The sequence below is a fragment of the Caretta caretta genome, chromosome 1, assembly GCF_965140235.1.
Source record: "Caretta caretta isolate rCarCar2 chromosome 1, rCarCar1.hap1, whole genome shotgun sequence".
Classification (NCBI taxonomy): Eukaryota; Metazoa; Chordata; order Testudines; family Cheloniidae; genus Caretta; species Caretta caretta.
In genome coordinates this window covers 261,785,366-261,805,639 of record NC_134206.1, presented here as the reverse complement: position 1 = coordinate 261,805,639, position 20,274 = coordinate 261,785,366, and the positions used below count along the sequence as shown (strand labels likewise).

At 44.5% G+C, this 20,274-nt stretch overlaps 1 protein-coding gene across 2 annotated transcripts in view; it reads left to right on the top strand.

The window, feature by feature from the left end:
• The first annotated feature begins 10,257 nt into the window (after positions 1-10,257).
• The window catches only part of SLC25A17 (solute carrier family 25 member 17), a 53,826-nt gene continuing 43,809 nt past the window's right edge, over positions 10,258-20,274 (top strand). For both annotated transcript variants that reach the window (XM_048834889.2, XM_048834888.2), the window contains exon 1: positions 10,258-10,441. In XM_048834889.2, coding sequence (XP_048690846.1) covers positions 10,286-10,441 — 156 coding nt within the window. In that variant the 5' untranslated portion in view covers positions 10,258-10,285. The remainder of the gene's footprint in view (positions 10,442-20,274) is intronic.

Sequence of the window (20,274 nt, the reverse complement as noted above, 5' to 3'; positions counted from 1 at the left end):
TTAAGTTTCTTGGTTTGGCTTTGTAACTGAAAACTTGTTCATTAAGTGGGAACGCTAATGTAAGCACACAGTTCACGATTAAACTGCATACAGCCTGGACTAAATGCTTCACTAAGAGCTTGTCTTCTCTGCAAAGTTAACTCAAATTATAGCTCGAGTGTTGCCCCTAACCGAACTCCTGTCCATATACAAAAATTTCTGGCTTGAGTGATGGTGCCTTTAAATCAATCAAGCTAGGGAGTATAGGTTGAACTCGGGTGCTGCTGATGCTCAACCTACTATGCTGTGTGAATGCATATAGAGTCCACTTAAGTACAAAGAAAAGGAGTACTTGTGGCACCTTAGAGACTAACAAATTTATTTGAGCATAAGCTTTCGTGAGTTACAGCTCACTTCATCAGATGCATGCAGTAGAAAAATTACTCTTATTTTCCACTGCATGCATCTGATGAAGTGAGGTGTAGCTCACAAAAGCTTATGCTCAAATAAATGTTAGTCTCTAAGGTGCCACAAGTCCTCCTTTTCTTTTTGCGAATACAGACGAACACCGCTGCTACTCTGAAACCTGTCACTTAAGTACAGTCTCCCTCCCTTCCTGCCCTCTCCCCCAGAGCTATCTTCTCAAAAGTCCCCGGGGCCTTTGTCTGTCTACCTACCTACTCCCTGGTTTTGGACTGGAAGTTTCTTCCAGACAGTATAAATAGCCTGCTTTGGTGTTCAGACCCCACCTCAGCATGCAGTTTTCTGTACTAGTAATATTTATATAGTACTCTTATGGCTATCTGATCTGAACAAGTACATCTGGCAGTGTGGATAAAAATTCACTTAAACTTTTTTTTATTTAAACCTGATTGATTTAAATTATATTCTTTTGTTTTTAAGATAAACCTCTTTGAAATTATGACAACCTATGTTAGAGCCTGAATGTATTATATTTAAGTTAATATTAAGAGTACATGTAGCTTCTGATCTTTCTTTGAAAGTCAAACTACTGAACTAGTGGAAGTCACTGTGCTAAGCACCTGGAACCAGAACTTGTTGAAGTGCTAAAACAACATTTGACAGCAGTAGCCTCTTCTGCAGACACAGAATATTTCCTTTGTTTCATTTTATTCAACTAGTTTAAGTCAGTGACTAACGCATTCCAAGTTAAGAAACTAGTTGGGAGTTGAAAAACCAGGAAAGCTTGTTTTCTTCTCTCAATTTGTGAATAAAAATAGAGGCGGATGAGATCTACTAGTTCTAAAATCTTGAAGGATAGGATGACCAGAAGCAATTAATTGAACTAGCTAATCACAGTTGCTTCCTTTATTTAATAAGTTTTAAATAATAAACAATTTTAAAATGCTGTCTTTGTGAATTTTAATTTAATTTCTGTTTCCATCCAGATGCAACTTAATGCAAATCATGAGTGAAAAAATAATCTAGTAAATAAGAAATGCATCATTCACCATTTTCTAACATACTAAATATAAATTAAAAATCCGGATAAATGCATGTTAAACTATATAATTGCTTAAATATGTATAGATATATGCAATGTACGTGTAGGTCAGTCAAAAAAATACCAAAGTTAGTGTGAAAGCTATACTTGCAAACAACATTTTAATGGATACCATCCAATGAGAATCAACTTTCCTTAAGGGAAATAAGTACAAATGCAAAACAAGATTAAAATCAAATATTTAAATCAAGGTTCCTGTTTGCTGATTTAAATAATGATTAAAATCAGTGTTTTAAATTACCTTGATTAAAATAATCTACCTGTTATTCTGGGAGCATATACTCCCACTGGGTGACTAGCTGGCCTGAGGCTGACATCAATGTTTTCGCAAAAAGAAAAGGAGTACTTGTGGCACCTTAGAGACTAACCAATTTATTTGAGCATAAGCTTTCGTGAGCTACAGCTCACTTCATTGGATGCATACTGTGGAAAGTGTAGAAGATCTTTTTATACACACAAAGCATGGAAAAAATACCTCCCGTCACCCCACTCTCCTGCTGGTAATAGCTTATCTAAAGTGACCACTCTCCTTACAATGTGTATGATAATCAAGGTGGGCCATTTCCAGCACAAATCTATTCAGGGGACACCATCACAGGGCCATATAACATCAGCCACACTATCAGAGGCTCGTTCACCTGCACATCCACCAATGTGATATATGCCATCATGTGCCAGCAATGCCCCTCTGCCATGTACATTGGTCAAACTGGACAGTCTCTACGTAAAAGAATAAATGGACACAAATCAGATGTCAAGAATTATTCATAAACCAGTTGGAGAACACTTCAATCTCTCTGGTCACGCGATTACAGACATGAAAGTTGCGATATTACAACAGAAAAACTTCAAATCCAGACTCCAGCGAGAGACTGCTGAATTGGAATTCATTTGCAAATCGGATACAATTAACGTAGGCTTGAATAGAGACTGGGAGTGGCTAAGTCATTATGCAAGGTAACCTATTTCCCTTTGTTTTCCAATTCCCTCCCCTCCTTCCTCAGATGTTCATGTTAAACCCTGGATTTGTGCTGGAAATGGCCCACCTTGATTATCATACACATTGTAAGGAGAGTGATCACTTTAGATAAGCTATTACCAGCAGGAGAGTGGGGTGGGGGGAGGTATTTTTTCATGCTTTGTGTGTATAAAAAGATCTTCTACACTTTCCACAGTATGCATCCGATGAAGTGAGCTGTAGCTTACGAAAGCTTATGCTCAAATAAATTGGTTAGTCTCTAAGGTGCCACAAGTACTCCTTTTCTTTTTGCGAATAGACTAACACGGCTGTTACTCTGAAACCTATCAATGTTTTCGTGAGCCTGTGGCGTGAGGCCACCAAGACCTAAGATTTTGGGTCTGGGGCCAGCAATAAGTGATATGTCTAGGAAGCTAGCTGACAAGGGGATCCACTACATTAGACCTCTGCCAGGGAAAGATAAAACCTCTGAAGAGCCTGTACTACTGGGCAAAGGACTACAACTCTTGCTCTGGTAACTCCCCTAGAACATCAGTGTTCTATGAGGAGCTGGACCAGGAGATTAACAGTACCTCAAACATAGAGCTCCTGAATACCCCTTCATATCTCAAGGGTCCTGGGCAATGTACATGGGTGGTCAAGGGCTAAGCCAGAGGAACTGGAGCTAATCTCAGCTGAGGGTGGAGCAGATGCTCACAACTTCTAGGTATAGCCTGTCTAACCTTATCCAGCCCTCCCAGGCCCTCTTCAGGGAGGAGGTAGAAGAACATATGGGGGAGGATACAGCAGAGGAATCAGCATCAACTCTGTTGAGTAAAGAAGTGACTCATCAGTGTTATGGGTGAGGAAATATGAGAAAAGGGGGCTGTCCTTACCTTTGTGGGACCAATCTCTTTCTGGAGTGAGACATGTTGCGTGCTGGAGACTAGGCTTTTTATGCAATGCATATTGTTGCTTCACTTGAGGACAAAAGAATTGCCCTGTTCCGCTCTTCCCCTCATGCACATGCTGTCCAAGACAGATTCCAAGCAGGGGAGAAAATGTTTTAAACATGCAAGCGGTGACTTATAGTGGTGTATAGTGCTGCATGTGAACAAAACAGGGATTATTACAGTACTTCAAAGCAAGAGCTTGCAGGAATGGGACAAGCATAGTTGTGGAGTCACATATAACCATGCTTTTTCTCAAGCAAGATAGCATTTTTAGAGGCAGTCAACATTTAGACTGGTTTAGGAAACAAGTCCACTGCATGGCCTGTGGTGATATTAAGTCCTGAGCATATCTATAAAGTCTCCTGGAAATACAGGTCCAGCTGCCATGTGGGGAAGGGATTTGGGTTACAAAGACACATCTGGGGAGGTGCTACACTGCTGCATTCTAGTTCAGCATCTTGTTTATACCAGCCTGAATTTTATTCCACTTCTGGGTTATGATGCAAGAAAACTTCTCATGGTATAGGAGCTCCAAACAGTCTGTCAGGTGTGTCAGCAGAGGAAACTTCTCATGTAGGGTTGCCAACTTTCTAATTACAGAAAACTGAACACCCTTGCCCTGCCCCCTGCCCCACCCCTTTCCTGAGGCCCCACCCTGCCCTTTCTCCAAAACCTTGCCCCCACTCACTCCATCCCCCCTCCCTTTGTCCCTTGCTGTCCCTCACCCACCCTCACTTGCTTACTTTCACTGGGCTGGGCCAGGGGGTTGGAGTGCAGGAGGGTGAGTGCTCCAGCTGGGGGTGTAGGCTCTGGGGTGAGGCCAGGGATGAGGGGCTTGGGGTGCAGGAAGAGGCTCCAGGCTGGGGCCAAGGGGCTTGGGGTGTGGGAGGAGGTTCCAACCTGGGGCAGAGAGTTGGGGCGTGGGAAGGGCTATGGGCTCTGACCTGGGGGTGCAGGCTCCAGGGTGGGGCCAGAAATGAAGAGTTTGGGGTGTGGAGAGGGCTCTAGGCTGGGGCAGGGGTAGGGTGACCATATGTCCTGTTTTGGCGAGGACAGTCCCTTTTTTAAGCAGTGTTCTGGCCCTCTGGAATTTTTTGGCAAGAGTGGGCATTTGTCCTGGTTGCTCTTGCCAACTTGATCAGTTAGCAAGAACAAACGGGACAAATACCTACTTCTGTCAAAAAAATCGAGTGCAAGGGGTGAGCCGCGATGGCAGCCCCATGCAGGGAGCAAAGACAGAGCTCGGGTGGGGGGCAGGCAGAACTCGAGTGAGCAGTGATGCCAGCCCCAGTCTTGCACGTGGGGGGGTATGCTGGGCTTGGGCAAGCAGCGACCCCAGCCTTGCAGGGTGAGGGGAGGGAGAGCTCAGACAAGCGTCTCTGACCATCCCCGCATGGGGGGAAGATGAGGGGGGTGAGGGCTAGTCCCACATGGTGACCCATTTTCCCTTTGGGAAATATCGTCACCCGAGGCAGGGGGTTGGGGTGTAGGCTCTGGGAGGGAGTTTGGGTGCGGGAGGGAGCTCAGGGCTGGGGCAGAGGGTTGGGGTGCAGGAGGAGGTGAGGGGTGCGGGCTCTGGGCGGCGCTGACCTCAGACAGCTCCCAGGAAGTGGTGACATGTCTCTCTGGCTCCTAGGCAGAGGAGCGGCCAGGGCCTCCATGCACTGGCACCACCCCCACAGCTCCCATTGTCTGTGATTCACAGTCTTAGCCAACCCGCCTTAGCCCTGCTGTGCCGCCATCTGAACTTTTAACGGTCCAGTCAGCAGTGCTGACCGGAGTCGCCAGGGTCGCCTTTCAACTGGGTGTTCTGGTCGAAAACTGGATACCTGGCAACCCTAATTGTGGATAAGCTTTAACAGGAGAGATTGAGGGAGTCCTACTTCAGAATATCCCTTAAATCACTACACTACAAAGTTTTGTCAGCAAAAGTTATGCCACTTTAATCAAAGCACTTTAATTAAAATCGCTGTCGCATGTCCACACTAGCTCCTTATGTCAGCAGAGTGCATCCACACTAGCAACTCTTGCATCGACACAGAGCAGTGCACTGTGGGTAGCTGCCTCACTGTGCAACTGGCCGCAGGGTGCTTTGGGAAGGATTTGCAATTTCTCAAGGGGCAGGTACAGCATCTGATGTTGCAGGTTTCTCAATCCATCATTCCAGGGGCATCCTAGTAGATTGTCAGCTGCTTTTTCAACCGAGGTATGTGGGGGGAGGAAGAGGCGAGTGGTGTGTCTGGCGCGGGGGAGACAGTAGGCTGACCGACCTATCTTGAAAGAGAGGGAGGGGGACACCCCCTCCCCATGTCAGCCCCCAGCTCTGCTCAGCACAGCAGTCTTTCCCAATCAGCCTGCTCTGCCTGCGGTACTGCAATTCCTTCCAAGTTCGGGGAGCAGCATCCTGAGCAGCTCTGTGAGCTCTCCGTGCTGAGGAATGTCAAAGCAGCACAGCAGTCTTGTCGTCCTGCCCCAGCAGGCCACTGTGTTCCTAGAACAGAGTAGAAAAGGAGCATTCCAGATTAATGATTTGCTCTTTGTTCCTGGAGCAGAGCAGCACTCTCAGCTGTCTTGTACTTCTCAGAACTTTGAAAGGGGAGGGGCGAAAGCCTACAGGGCAGTGGAGATCAAAACTGTGAGCATAGTGGTCATGACAGGCATTGTGGGATACTGGTAGAAGCCAGTTAGAATCATGAAATATCAGAGTTGGAAGGCACCTCAGGAGATCATCTAGTCCAACCCCCTGCTCAAAGCAGGACTCATCCCCAATTATTTTTGCCCCAGATCCCTAAATAGCCCCCTCAAGGATTGAACTCACAACCCTGGGTTTAGCAGGCCAATGGTCAAACCACTGAGCTATCCCTCCCCCTGTGACTGTTACTACTTCACTGTTTACCTCCTTATTCAAATCATTAAGTTAAATACCAGATCTAGGTTGGATTGGCAATGGATCCTTTTTGGATCCATTGGAGGTCGACAAAACAAACAGCAGTGTCTACACTGATGCTTTGTCACTAACTTTGCCACAAAAAGTTTTATGCCTCTCGTTGAAGTGGTTTTATTTTGTCAGCAAAACAGCAGAGTTTTGTCACCAAAAGTAGCTTTGTAGTTTGTACCCCTTCCCTGTTTTGTCGGCAAAAGGCAGCTTTTGCTGACAAAACTTTATCGTGTAGACAAAGCCTCAGTGGTTAAAGCACCGTGCTGAGAGGTAGGTGGGCCCTGTTTATACCCTTTTGACAGGTCTGGCAGAGAAAGGGGAATTGAACCTCAGTCTCCCACATCCCAGGCAAGTACTCTAACCACGAGGATAAAAACATTTAAGGTGGGCACTGTGGGTGGAATGCTAAGCAGAGCCATGTTTCCTCTCTGCAGCCTGGACTCAGGTTCCTATCTCTAAGAGAGTGGTGGGGCTTAGCACATACCCCTTTCTTTGGCATCTCCCACTGGCTAGTTTAGGCATCTCCCTGCCAAAAGTGCTTGCTTTTGTGGATCATATTCTTAGGCACCTATCTCTCCCCTTTCACATAGGAAGCTTAGGCTCCTAACTCAGTTTTGTGGATCACAGTGTTGTTCCTAAAAAGAAAAGGAGTACTTGTGGCACCTTAGAGACTAACCAATTTATTTAAGCATAAGCTTTCGTGAGCTACAGCTCACTTCATCAGATGCATACTGTGGAAAGTGTAGAAGATCTTTTTACATACACACAAAGTGTTGTTCCTGTGATTTTTCTAGGTTCCTAAAAGTTAGGTGTTGTAATGCTGAGCATCATGGTGTCTAAGTCGTTTTGCGAAGCCCATTCTTTCTATAACTTAACCCTAAGAGGATTTAAACCTCTTTACTGGGCTAAGAAAAGCCCTTCTTATTGGGACTGCCTGAGGAGTCAGACTTAGGGATTGGAGCTAACACCTGTGGTCTATTAGATGGCTAGATGCTGCATCCAGCAGCTGTACCTCATGAGCAGGGAGGTTATAAAATGTTTAGGAGTGCAGTGGACTCAGAAAGAGTAGAGCTTCTTTCCAGTCAGGAACAATCATAGGCTGTGGACAGATTGGATCTCTCTCTTTATTCCTCCAGACAAAGGAGGGTTGGGATTATGGTATCACCCTGCCAACAGAGGAAATCTTGGTTGACTGTTTGATTAAACCACCTTGTCAGAAGACAATTTAAAGATTATTTTTGGATATACAGCCTGGAGAGTTGGGTGGTGCAGGAAGTTGTTGTTTTGTGAATGTGTTTTGGTTTTCTTTTCTATCCTTGTTTAAAGGATGACCCAGGACCCAGTTCTAAGTGGAATAGCAGCAGTGTTCTGATGAGCCCTCAAGCCAGGGGAATTTTGGAGGTTTGGTTAAAGTGCTAAGAACTACAAAAATGGAAAGAAAATTGAGTGGGTGCGGAAGAGAGTTATTCACATGAGAGAATGAAAGTGGAAGATGGGAAGAGTGAATACGGACTAAAAAGAAATGGGGAAATAAAAATAGAAGCAATGTCATACAAAAGTAAGGTAATTAACTTTTATTAAAGTTCCTTAATGACCTTTCCTTGGCAGAAGAGGGGAAAGACTGATTGTCAGGGAGAAACTTCAAGTCAATTGCAGAATAGTGAGCGACCATGTAACCTGGAGGAGTGTTGGTGGTCATGAGATAATAGAAATGTACAAGCAACTTAGCTGAATCTTCAAAAAATATTTTGTCCTAGTTTTTTTATTCCCTCTCCTCCGATCTTACAGGATCTGTTTATCTGAGGAAGTTGCTAGCTAGTGGAACAGATAAAGGCATGAAAGCCTCAAGAACTACCTCCTAAATTGCCTGTTCAATAGTGCAGTCCTGCTGCCATGTCTCCTCCAAGCCCTCCCTTTGAACCCTGCACTGCACAAGTCCTCAAGCAAGCTGATTCTCACCAAATAAATATAGTCATGTTTTTGAAATCTTATTTGTTCTGTCTCTAGCTGCTGTTGCAAATGGTAAGTCTACAGATGCTCTGTTTGTAATTTGTGTCTGTTGCAGCCTGGGCCGGTGACTAAGCTTCTCTTTTTTTTTCTTGCCAAGGTGAGTGTTGGATAATGGCAAGGTAAGGAGGACAAAAAGGAGATTGCTCTAGGATGGAAAAACAGCAAGAGTGAGCAAGATAAGGAGAGAATGGGAAAGGGAGTATGAGAGAAAGGGGGAGGAATAGACAAAAGGAAGTGTGAAAGATGTAAAGAGGAACTTAAGACTAGACAGTGCAGATAAAGGAGGAAGGCAACAAGAGGAGAGAGCCAAAACTAGAAGAGTAAGAAATAATTCAGGACTTGAACCAGGAAATACTTGTTTAATAAAAAAAAAGGCTTGCAAATACAGCCTAGAAAATATGGAAAAGGTGTTGGGACTGGGATAAAGCACAAAAGCAAATAGAGAGGCATAAATGCCATTTTCTCTCACCACACCCTGTACTTAACTTGTTCTAAAGGGGGAAGGTGATCATGGGCAAAAAGGAATATTGGCTGGCTTGAAAGTAAGGAGGAATAGGCACCCAGTTGGTGATGCCAAATCATTTGTTGCTTCTCTTAAAACTCCAGCTCCTGGAGGCTTGTGATTAAATGAAAGCTGAGCTTTCATCTTAAAAAAAAAATCTAGTCCTCCTGGTTGCAGAGAAAAGCTGAACTACATCCATCCTAAATTTTCAAAAAACAGAAAGCAAAATAAGACATCCTATATCTACTGTTTTTTAATCTTATGTTTTGGGCCTGACTCATCATTCTTGAACACCTGCAGTTGGCATTCTTTCCTCCCCTTTCTTCCCCATTTACTGATATCACAACACTCTCTCCTATACAGGGACCTATAATCTAGCTCCTTCCTCTCTCTCCAACAAGTGGCCTGTTCTTTGACGTAAATCTGGTCAAGCTAATTCTAGATCTTGCAGGGAAGCAGGTTTTTCAGCATTGCTAAATCCAACTGCTTAAAAATCATGAGTCTACCCCTTCTCCCAAATGAATAGGCTTTACCCTCTCCCCCCTTATGATTATTAAATAAAAAATGTTGGGTTATTTGCCTTCTGTTTTTTGAGCTAGTAAGGCACACCTGGATCACATTTTCAAGCTCTTCTCTGCCACCATGAGAATGAAAATGAAAGCTTGAGATACCACCTAACTATGAGCTTCCAAGTACAAGGCTTTTAAGAATCACTTAATATTGTGGCAGATCATAAAATTGAGAGTTGGTAACATTTTCAGGGTGCAATTCTGGGGCAGGTTGCACCCCTACGTGGGGCAGCATGGCTCAGAAGGTACGAACATTTGTTTTGAGCATAGTTTGTGTATCTGGCTGCTTGAGAGCAGCCCTGTCACAGTGAGCTAAGTGGGCAGTCAGGAGCTGAGCACAGGCGATTTATAGCAACTGTAGGCGAGCTGGTCCCCAAAATGGCTGCTGCTCTTCCCTGCTGGGGGGTATCGCAGTGAGGGGGGGGGGCGATGTGTCCCTCCCCTTGCACCGTGGGGTAGTGTAGCTTCGGAGCCCCTCGCTGGAAGCAGGTCCGTGACGGTTCTGTGTAGCCAGGCCCGTGGGGAAGATTCACCCCTCCGCTTCCCTCCCTCCCGCTCCAACCGGCTTTCCCTGCGCATCCTCTGGCCGTTGGGCTCAACGGTTGCAACCCTGTTTGAAAGCCCGCGTGCCCACCGCAGAGCCCAAGAGCACGAGGGGAAAAGGAGGCCGCCTTATCCGGCACCTCGCGCTCACGAGCGCGTGATCCCAGGCCGAGGCCGGGCCAGAGAGCAAAGCGTGCGGCGCGCATGGGGACTGGCTGGGCGCGGCGAACGGAGTGGGCGGGGTTTGGGGGCAGCGGGCCCGTCCCCTGGAGGGGGCGGGTCCAAGATCACGTGGCCGGGGGGAAGCCATGGAGCGGGAGGACGGGGCGGCGATCGTGGGGCTCCCCTTCCCGCCCGCCGCCTCTCGGTCGCCGGCGAAGTTTGCGCTTGACCCCGCTGGAGCCGCAGGCATGGCGGCGGTGTCCTCCTACGAGAGCTTGGTCCATGCCGTGGCCGGGGCTGTGGTGAGTGCGGGGCGAGGCGCCCGGAGCGGGCAGGGAAGCGGGGTCTGAGTCCGGGGTCCTGGGCAGGGGCCCGCCAAGCTCCCCATGTCTCGCGCCGCTGCCCCTGGCTGCGCGGTGGCTCGCCGGGGGCGGGAGAGGACGTGGCGGAGGCTGGGGAACGGGCGGGACGGGGCTGTGGAGAGCGGCTCCTGCGTCCCAGGGCTAGTAGAAGTTGCTCTGTGGGCCCGCTCTGGAGGGCCTGAACGCCCAGGATTGGGCCCCACGTCTCTGGCTCCTGCTCGCCTCGCTGCGGGGCGGCGCAAATGTCATCATAGAGTACTTAGAGACTAACCAATTTATTTGAGCATGAGCTTTCGTGAGCTACAGCTCACTTCATGGGATGACTAACACATTTATTTGAGCCTAAGCTTCAATTTAGGCACAGTACTTATGTCCTGTGTATCATAGAATATCAGGGTTGGAAGGGACCTCAGGAGGTCATCTAGCCCAACCCCCTGCTCAAAGCAGGACCAATCCCCAATTTTTGCCCCAGATCCCTAAATGGCCCCCTCAAGGATTGAACTCACAACCCTGGGTTTAGCAGGCCAATGCTCAAACCACTGAGCTGCCCTCGCTGCCCTGCGGGCCGCCACTGCTTTGGTATCTCATATCAGGAGCAGCCAGGGCTGTGTTTTCCCCCGGCTGATGCCCCGCCTGTGCTTGGGATGTGCCTTGCGTTTTCTTTCCCTTCCTGCCCGATTGGAACAGCAAAACGTGGAGGAGGGTAAACACAAGGTGTCTCCTCTCTGCTGCCCTCCTTCTTCACCTGTATGTGAGGACAGTAACGCCACTATGGCTGCACGTTGTGATGTCAGATTGAGCTTTACCTACTCTGAATTTGGTGAGAGCTGGCTGGTTATAAAGATAGCATCTGGAATATGGACATAAGCATGTTTGTGGTCTGAGCACAGGTCTTGAAGCCAGGAACTCCAGTCTCAATTCTCAAAAAGAAAAGGAGGACTTGTGGCACCTTAGAGACTAACCAATTTATTTGAGCATAAGCTTTCGTGAGCTACAGCTCACTTAATTCTGTCACTCATTCCTTTGGGAAAATTACTCTGGGCCGAATTTTCAAAATGCCCGCTAATTTTGCTTGCCTCTCTTAGAGTGATCAACGTGAGACACCCAGGGGATGACTTCCAGGCTGAGCACCTGAAGCTCCCACCAGAACCAATGAGGGCTAACTCGACACCTGTAAAAGTTAGCCTCTACAGATTTGGGCATGAGCTTGGGTTTCTTTTGCAGTGTACCCTACATGTTGTGATTTGAGCACCCAAAATTCGAAGAAATTTCTGAAAATTTGGGCCTTAAGCTGAGATGCATCTTAGATTCTGTAAATGAGGATCAGAATACTTACCTCCAAGTTACGTGTTGAGAAGTAGCCTTGTCATATTTGTAAAGAGGAAAGCCACTATATATTTGAATGATCAGAAAATATATCAAACAAGTGCACTGCAGCTAAATGAAGTTTGGAAGAAAATTGATATAAACTTGTTGGAGGTAATGCCAAATTTGTGTAAGTTCCTTGGACTATTGGAGCCTGCCCTGGGTGGAAGAGAACTAGCTTTTATAAAGTATCAGAAGGGTAGTTGTGTTAGTCTGGATCTGTAAAAGCGGTAAAGAGTCCTGTGGCACCTTATGGACTAATAGATGTATTGGAGCATAAGCTTTCGTGGGTGAATAGCCACTTAGTCGGATGTGTCCGATGAAGTGGGTACTCACCAACGAAAGCTTATGCTCCAATACGTCTGTTAGTCCATAAGGTGCCACAGGACTCTTTGTAGCTTAAGGAACAGCATCTTGTCGCAACATCTTATCAATTAACCCTCCCTTGTTGGGAAGAGGGCCTTCCTGAGTTTCAAGCAAACTGATGTTCCCCTTAGGTTTCCCTGTGAGGTTGCTCAAGGTGTGGGAGTTGCCTGCCAGTCCCCAAGAACAAAAACAGCCTCAAACGTGTGCAGTAGCTGTGTTAGTAACCTATACTGCTCTTACATTCTGGCAAAACTTTCTGGTCTAATTAATGTGTCCTTAGATGACTAATGCATTCATCAGGTTTCGGAATGGTAGCCATGTAGTCTGTATCAGCAAAAGCAATGAGGAGTCCTTGTGGCACTTTAGAGACTAACAAATTTATTTGGGCATAAGCAAGATGGGTTTTAGCCCACAAAAGCTTATGCCCACATACATTTATTAGTCTCTAAAGTGCCACAAGGACTCCTCGAATGCACTCATCATGACTTTATAAAATTTTTTATAGTAGTAGTTCTCACATTTAGTGTAGACAGGAACTTATTTTGGTAATGGTATTTCTGTGTATTTTCTGATGTGTATTTGGAATATACTAGGTGCTAACCCAGGGGTGGGCAAACTTTTTGGCCCAAGGGCCACATCTGTGTGGGGAAATTGCATGCAGGGCCATGAATGTAGGGCTGGGGCAGAGGGTTAGGGTGCAGGAGGGAGTGCAAGGTGTGGAGGAAGGGGCTCAGGGCAAGGGGTTGGGGTGGAGGAGGGGTGTGGGGTGTACAAGGGGGCTCAGGGCAGGGGGCAGGGGTGCAGGAGGGGTGTGGGGTGCAGCAGGGGGCTCACAGCAGGGGATTGGGGTATGGGATGCAGGAGGGGTTTGGGGTGCATGCCGCATACCTGGAGCGGCTCTGGGGTGACAGCGGTGCTGCACCGCTAAGGCAGGCTTCCTGCACCACTCCTGGAAGCAGCCGGCACCACATCTCTGTGGCCCTGGGGGGGAGGGGCAGAGGGCATCCGATGAAGTGAGCTGTAGCTCACGAAAGCTTATGCTCAAATAAATTGGTTAGTCTCTCTATGGTGCCACAAGTACTCCTTTTCTTTTTGTGAATATATATCTGAATGTCTCATTGTACCCATAATTGGTAGTTTTCTTAACTTCCTTACCTGAAATTTTTGTAAATTGAAAAATCATAAACTTTGATGTATACCTGTTTGTATCGGATTATGTCTCAGGCTGTTCAGTTTGTTTGCTAGGGTACTGTCACTGGAAAATGAGGACATGTGCTATAGGCACTAGGAGTTGTTGGCATGAATATGATTTATCATGTGGGAGTAACCTCATTTGTACAGGATTAAAGTACTATCCAGTCATTTTAAGAAAGTGTTTTATCTTTTGCACAGAGGTTTTAGTACTTGGGAAGAAATGAGAGGGTTTTATAGATTAGAACAAATATCTTAAATTAATGCAGAAGCAACTGACAAAAGCCCTTTGCAGTTCACGTAATACAAGTTTAATGTGGTTACCCCAACACACCTCCATTTTGAAGTGCCTTCAAAGTTAGCCTTCCCCTTCAATAGAGTGCATTGCAATAGTTCAACAACGGAATAGATGAATAAGGCCTTGTCTGCTAGGGGGGAAAAAATGTTAACTTGAGTTAAAGTAAAATTGTAGTGAAGACAAGGTAATTTGCTGTCTTCACATAAGTTACAAGATCAAGTTACATGACCAAAGCCTGCATCACCTGTCTTTGCTCTGCTATATTTGCATATAGTCTTCTGTTGCATTCTCCCAGCAACAACCTGCCCTTGCCTTCTGGCAAAAAGCTGATGATTAATCACCCACCACTGCATCTCCTGCCCTGCATCTGCTTCCTGTTCCTGAAATGAGAGTTGTATTAATGCCAACAGTTGGAATAAATCATCATTCTCAGTTGAATCCATGCCTTGCTGCTTGTTTGAATGAAGGTCATAGACCAAAAGCTAGTTGCGCCAGACTGCAAGTGCTTTACATACTAAGTTTGTGAGTTAAGGCCGCTTCTGTGTAGGTATGCCAGAAGGACTGACAAGTTGTCTCACAGAACACTGTCATAGAACTCAGAGAGGCTTAGCTTCAGTGCTGCATAATACCTAGATCTAGACTGTTCTCAGTGGTAGCTGATGACAGAACAAGGAGTAATGGTCTCAAGTTGCAGTGGGGAAGGTTTAGGTTGGATATTAGGAAAAACTTTTTCACTACGAGGGTGGTGAAACACTGGAATGCATTACCTAGGGAGGTGGTGGAATCTCCTTCCTTAGATATTTTTAAGGTCAGGCTTGACAGAGCCCTGGCTGGGATGATTTAGTTGGGGATTGGTCCTGCTTTGAGCAGAGGGTTGGAATAGATGACCTCCTGAGGTCCCTTCCAACCCTGATATTCTATGGGATGCACTCGGAGAAGTTGCACTGCTACACCTGGGTGAGGGCTCCAGCATGGACACAGACCTGGAATTAGGGTTTGCAATGCGGCAGCTCTTGAATGAGCCAGGCCAACTCTAGTGGTTGCACACAAGTACCAGTCATGTAAGTTAATTCTGCAGGGAAGACGTACCTGATCTTGAACTTGAGGCTTTAAGGGTATCAATTGATAAGATCATCATCAAGTGTGTTTTCCTCTTAAGGAAGGGCCTGTTCATTAAAGGTCTCCATTAATAATGACCTGAGACATTGCTCCTGGCTTTCACTAGTCATGAGGGATATGGATTCATTTCTCTCAGCATATTCTGTTGCTTCCTCAGCAAACATAGGATCTTTGTATATGAAACCAGCTGAAATACTGCTAGCTGAAATAGTGTGACTCTGTCTCTCATTATTTAGTTGATATCTATACTAATGCTGGAGATGGGGGAAGAGAGAACATACTTTCTTGGCTCTTAGCATCCTTGACTAGTTGCTTACAAATAAATTTTATATGTGATAGACTCAACAATTGACCATGGAAGAGCACTACTCTGGTAGCAACATAAATATAAAATTATACACAAAACCCTATGTTAAAAGACTATTAAGGCATAAGGGTGATGTATGCAACCCTCCGCTACATTGTGCATATGCATTATGATCTTTAATCCACAGGCCCCTACTTCATTTGGTGCACAAGATGGCTCGAATAAGCAGCTGTTCATATTTTTTTTCCTCCTCACTGATCACTGTGTGGTTTTAGGTCTTTACTGCATGCTGTTTAAACCCTGCTTTCAGTACAGAATTATCAACTAGTTAGTTTGTTTTTCTGTGGTACTCATCACTATAGTATGAGTTCTTCACAGACATTAATGGATTTATTTTCAGAACACACTGGTGAGGTGGTGGTATAACCATTTTAGAGATGGGAAACTGAGTTATAGAGAGAGAAGGTCAAAAGTGTCTACTAATTTTGGGTGCCCAACAGGGTGGATAAAAATTAGTGATTTAAAAAAAAAAAAAGGATTTTTTTGATAAAATGCTTTGAGGAAAAAACCTATCCAAAAGATAGTTTTAATTTAAGATACATTATAACTCAAAGATATCTTATCATGGAATAGGGATTATAAATTCTAATTCTATCGTATGAGACAATATATTCATGTAATGTTTAAGAAAAGTTTTGTAAATGAGTTCCAGTGGTTCATGGATTAGGAACCCAATCTTATGGGCTTCTGTATAGATTATTTAGGTTAATCTTTCTATCTACCTAATGGGACTCAGTGCTCAGTCTAGAAGATACCACCAGAGATGCTTAGTTTTGCAATTCTCAAACTGTGGAAATGTGTCTCCAGAGATAACATGCTTGTTAACAGCAAAAATGTTTTAAATAAATAAATATATAGAGGTGAGAAATAAGACCTCAACCCTGTTGTCCCTCTGCACATTTTTGTACACAGACAATCCCTTACCTCTTTCTAAAAGTACAAAATTCAAAGAGTTCAATGAATAGAAGATTGTGGGGGGTGGAATAGATCTGGACAAGGAGAAGAAGTCTGGAGATAAATGTGAGAAGGGAGGGACAAGCAGTAGAAATAAAAGTGAAACTGAGCAGCATATTCCAGAAGTCTTGAGGTCTTTCTGAGTGTAGCCTTCATTGGTTTGAGATCTACCATACCCTTCTCTCACTAGAAGGGAAAACCTATAATGGCAGCAGGCCGTAAAAGAGACTCAATTTGGGAATATTTTAATGAAGTTCCTCTACCTGTGGGTGAGACAGGCATGCATGCAAAATGCAAACAGTGCAACAAAGAAATGCAAGGCCTGGTTGCCCGAATGAAACAACATCATGAGAAGTGTTCCTTCTCAGGAGGAAGCTGCGTTGAAGATGATGAAAGGAATATGTCTGAATGTGCAGGATTTTCAGGTTGGTAAACTTTTTTATTTCATACTTCTTTCTTAAGGATTGCCTGTCATCCTCCTGGACTATTCTTGAATTCTCATGTTTCAGGAAAAATAGTGTTGTTATTCCATGACACTATCATTTTAGATGCAGTTGTGATAAAAAATAAATAGCTGAAATAGGCAGATCTTCCTTTTACAATTTCACCTTTAAAGTAGTACTGAGTGTCAGTGAATGCAATGAGTAATGCTAAATGAGCAGTATGGTAATATTAAATAACTGCATTGACTTATTTTGTTTAGGAGACTAGACTCCATCCTCAACATACAGGATTCTGAAGACTATCCACCTTCAAGATCATCATTTTCTATAGTTTCAGAGTTATCTGCCAATGATAGTGTTTCCGTCACATCATGTATGTCACATAGCCAAAAGAGGAAAAAAATCTCCATCATCCAGAAACAACCATAGATAAGTTTGTGATCAGAACCAGCAGAATACAAAAAGGGGTAATTGATGAAAAAATTGTCCGATTTGTTTATGCAACAAACTCTCCTTTCCGTATGATTGAGAACCCACACTTCATCAACATGGTTCAGGCATTAAGACCAGGATACAGTCCACCCAACAGAGCAGATGTTGCTGGCAAATTGCTGGATAAAGTGTATGAAAGAGAACTGAGCAGTGTGCAAAAGGTCTAGAGGATGTCTTAGTGATCAATGGCTCCATGTCTAGTTTGCAGCCTGTATCAAGCAGAGTGCCCCAAGGGTTGTTCCTGGGGCCGGTTTTGTTCAGTATCTTCTTTTAATGATCTGGAGGATGGCGTGGACTCCCAGTTTAGTGTCATCTGCAAACTTGTTGAGGGTGCAGGAGTGGTAGATACGCTGGAGGGTAGGGATAGGATACAGTGGGACCTAGACAAATTAGAGGATTGGGCCAAAAGAAATCTGAGGTTCAACCAGAACTAGTGCAGAGTCCTGCACTTAGGATGGAAGAATCCCATGCGCTGTTACAGACTAGGGACCGAATAGCTAGGCAGCAGTTCTGCAGAAAAGGACCTAAGGGTTACAGTGGACGAGAAGCTGGATAGAAGTCAACAGTGTACCCTTGGTACCAAGAAGGCTAACAGCATTTGGGGCTGTATAAGTAGGGGCATTGCCAGCAGACCGAGAGATATGATCGTTCCCCTCTATTCGACATTGGTGAGGCCTCATCTGGAGTACTGTGTCCAGTTTTGGGCCCCACACTACAAGAAGGATGTGGAAAAATTGGAGAGAGTCCAGCGGAGGACAACAAAAATGATTAAGGGGCTGGAACACATAATTTATGAGGAGCGGCTGAGGGAACTGAGATTATTCATTCTACAGAAGAGAAGAATGAGGGGGGATTTAATAGCTGCTTTCAACTACCTGAAAGGGGGTTCCAAAAAGGATGAACCTAGACTGTTCTCAGTGGTAGCAGATGACAGAACGAGGAGTAATGGTCTCAAGTTGCAGTGGGGAAGGTTTAGGTTGGATATTAGAAAAAAAAATTTCACTAGGGAGGGTGGTGAAGCACTGGAATGCGTTACCTAGGGAGGTGGTGGAATCTCCTTCCTTTGAGGTTTTTAAATCTTGACAAAGATTTAATTGGGGATTGGTCCTGCTTTGAGCAGGGAGTTGGACTAGATGACCTCCTGAGGTCCCTTCCAACCCTGATATTCTCTGATAAAATTGTTAACCTGAGTCTTGATGTGTGGAGCAATGTCCACAATGATCCTGTTGTATGTGCTTATGTGACAACAGAAGAAGGGAATGTGTTCCTTACAGAAACAATTGATACATCAGGAACTATGCACACAGCAGAATACTTACTAGAAGTAGCAGTAAAAGCTATAACAAACTGTGGAAAAAAAAATTCAAATGTCTAGTATGCAGCTCGGTCACAGACAATGCTGCAAATGTATCCAAGATGAGAAGAAATTATTTAGAAGAGAGTGAAGAGAGTCCCAAGCTAATAACATACGGTTGCAGTGCTCATTTGATGCACCTTCTAGCCAAAGACTTGAGTGTTCCACAAATAAAGGCTAATGTTGAAATTGCAAAATACTTCCGTAACAACCACTTTGCAGCAGCTGCTTTGAAAAAAGTGGGGGGAAGCAAGCTAACTCTCCCATAAGACGTGCGATGGAACTCAGTAGTGGACTGTTCTGAGCACTATATCAAGAACTGGCCTAATCTGATGAGTTTGTGAACAAAATAGTGAAAAAATAGATGGCACTGTCACAGCCAAAGTTCTCAACATTGGGCTGAAGAGAAATGTTGAACACATGCTGAATACCCTGAAGCCTACTTCTGTAGCCTTGAACAAAATGCAGAGAAATAGCTGTTTTATTGCTGACGCTGTTGAAATTTGGAAGGAACTGAGTGAGATATTAAAAAGAGAAATATGCAATGACAGTGCTTGTCCCATTCTTTTTTTAATGCTTGTAATTTAACTCTTATCTCCAGCTCATTTTCTTGCAGATATTTTCAATACCAGGGTCAAACCTTAACTGCTGAAGAAGAGGAGTTGTCTATGACATGGACATCCAACAATCATCCCTCTATAATGCCAACTATAATAAACTTCAGAGCTAATAATGTTTTAAAGAAAGTCACACCAGTGAACTGGTGTAAGTCACTTATGCACTTGGATTCAGAGACTTAACAGCAGTAGCTTCTTCTGCCAGTGTAGAAAGAATATTTTCTTCCTTTGGACTAATTCATTCCAAATTGAGAAATTGTTTGGGTCCTGAAAAAGCAGGAAAGCTTGTTTGTCTTTTCCAGATTATGAACAAATAGAAAAATGAAGGTGAAGACGATTGAGTTAGCTGCAGAAGCCAATATTTTAAGTTTCTCATGTTGACCTGGATGACAGTCTATTTAATTTTTGGTTGGTTTTTTAAAATATTTCACTTAACTATTTTAGTTAACAATTTAAACAAAAACAAACCTGGTTTTAAAAAACTTGAATGTTTACCTAAATTCAAAAAATCATATGCTTGTTTTGTTAAAATATATGTTTGCTGTTGAAGAAATACATATGTAACGTTGTTTTAGTTCAATAAAATAATTTAAATGTCTGCCTGGTGATGTTCTCCTCCTAATACAGCATCACAAGAAAATCCTCCAAATATTAATGATTAACCTGTTGAATCCATGATTAAACTGAGTCTTCCTGACTAGTGATTTAAATCAAATTGACCCTGGTGCCCAGTATGAGATGTCTAGGACCTGATTTTTCACAGTACTTTGCTTTATATAGCATGTTGCATGTTCAAAGTAGGGCTTCTGTTGACTTCAGCTGCAGCTGTGACTGCTCAGCACTTCTGCAAAGCCAAGCCTGGAATCTCAAGTCGGGTATCCAGAAAATGAACAACACACCATTAGTGGCCATGTGTGAAACGTATAGTTTGTGATTTGTCCAGCATCCCAGAGGCACGGATATTGTCCGTGTCTCCAGGGTAGCATTCAATTGCTTTGGTCATGAGACATTCCTTTCTCTTTCTGCCATCCCCTACCTCATTCCTGCCCAGCTGTGATTAGGGGTGCAAGATGAGGTGGTAAAAGGAGCAGAAGGATGTGGGTCTCCAGTGAGGGGTGGGGGATCTTATGGGGAGGGGTCCAGGGGATAATTGGGAATGGGTTGTAGGGAAGAGGGTTTGTGGGGGCTCAGGGAAGGGGATTAGGGG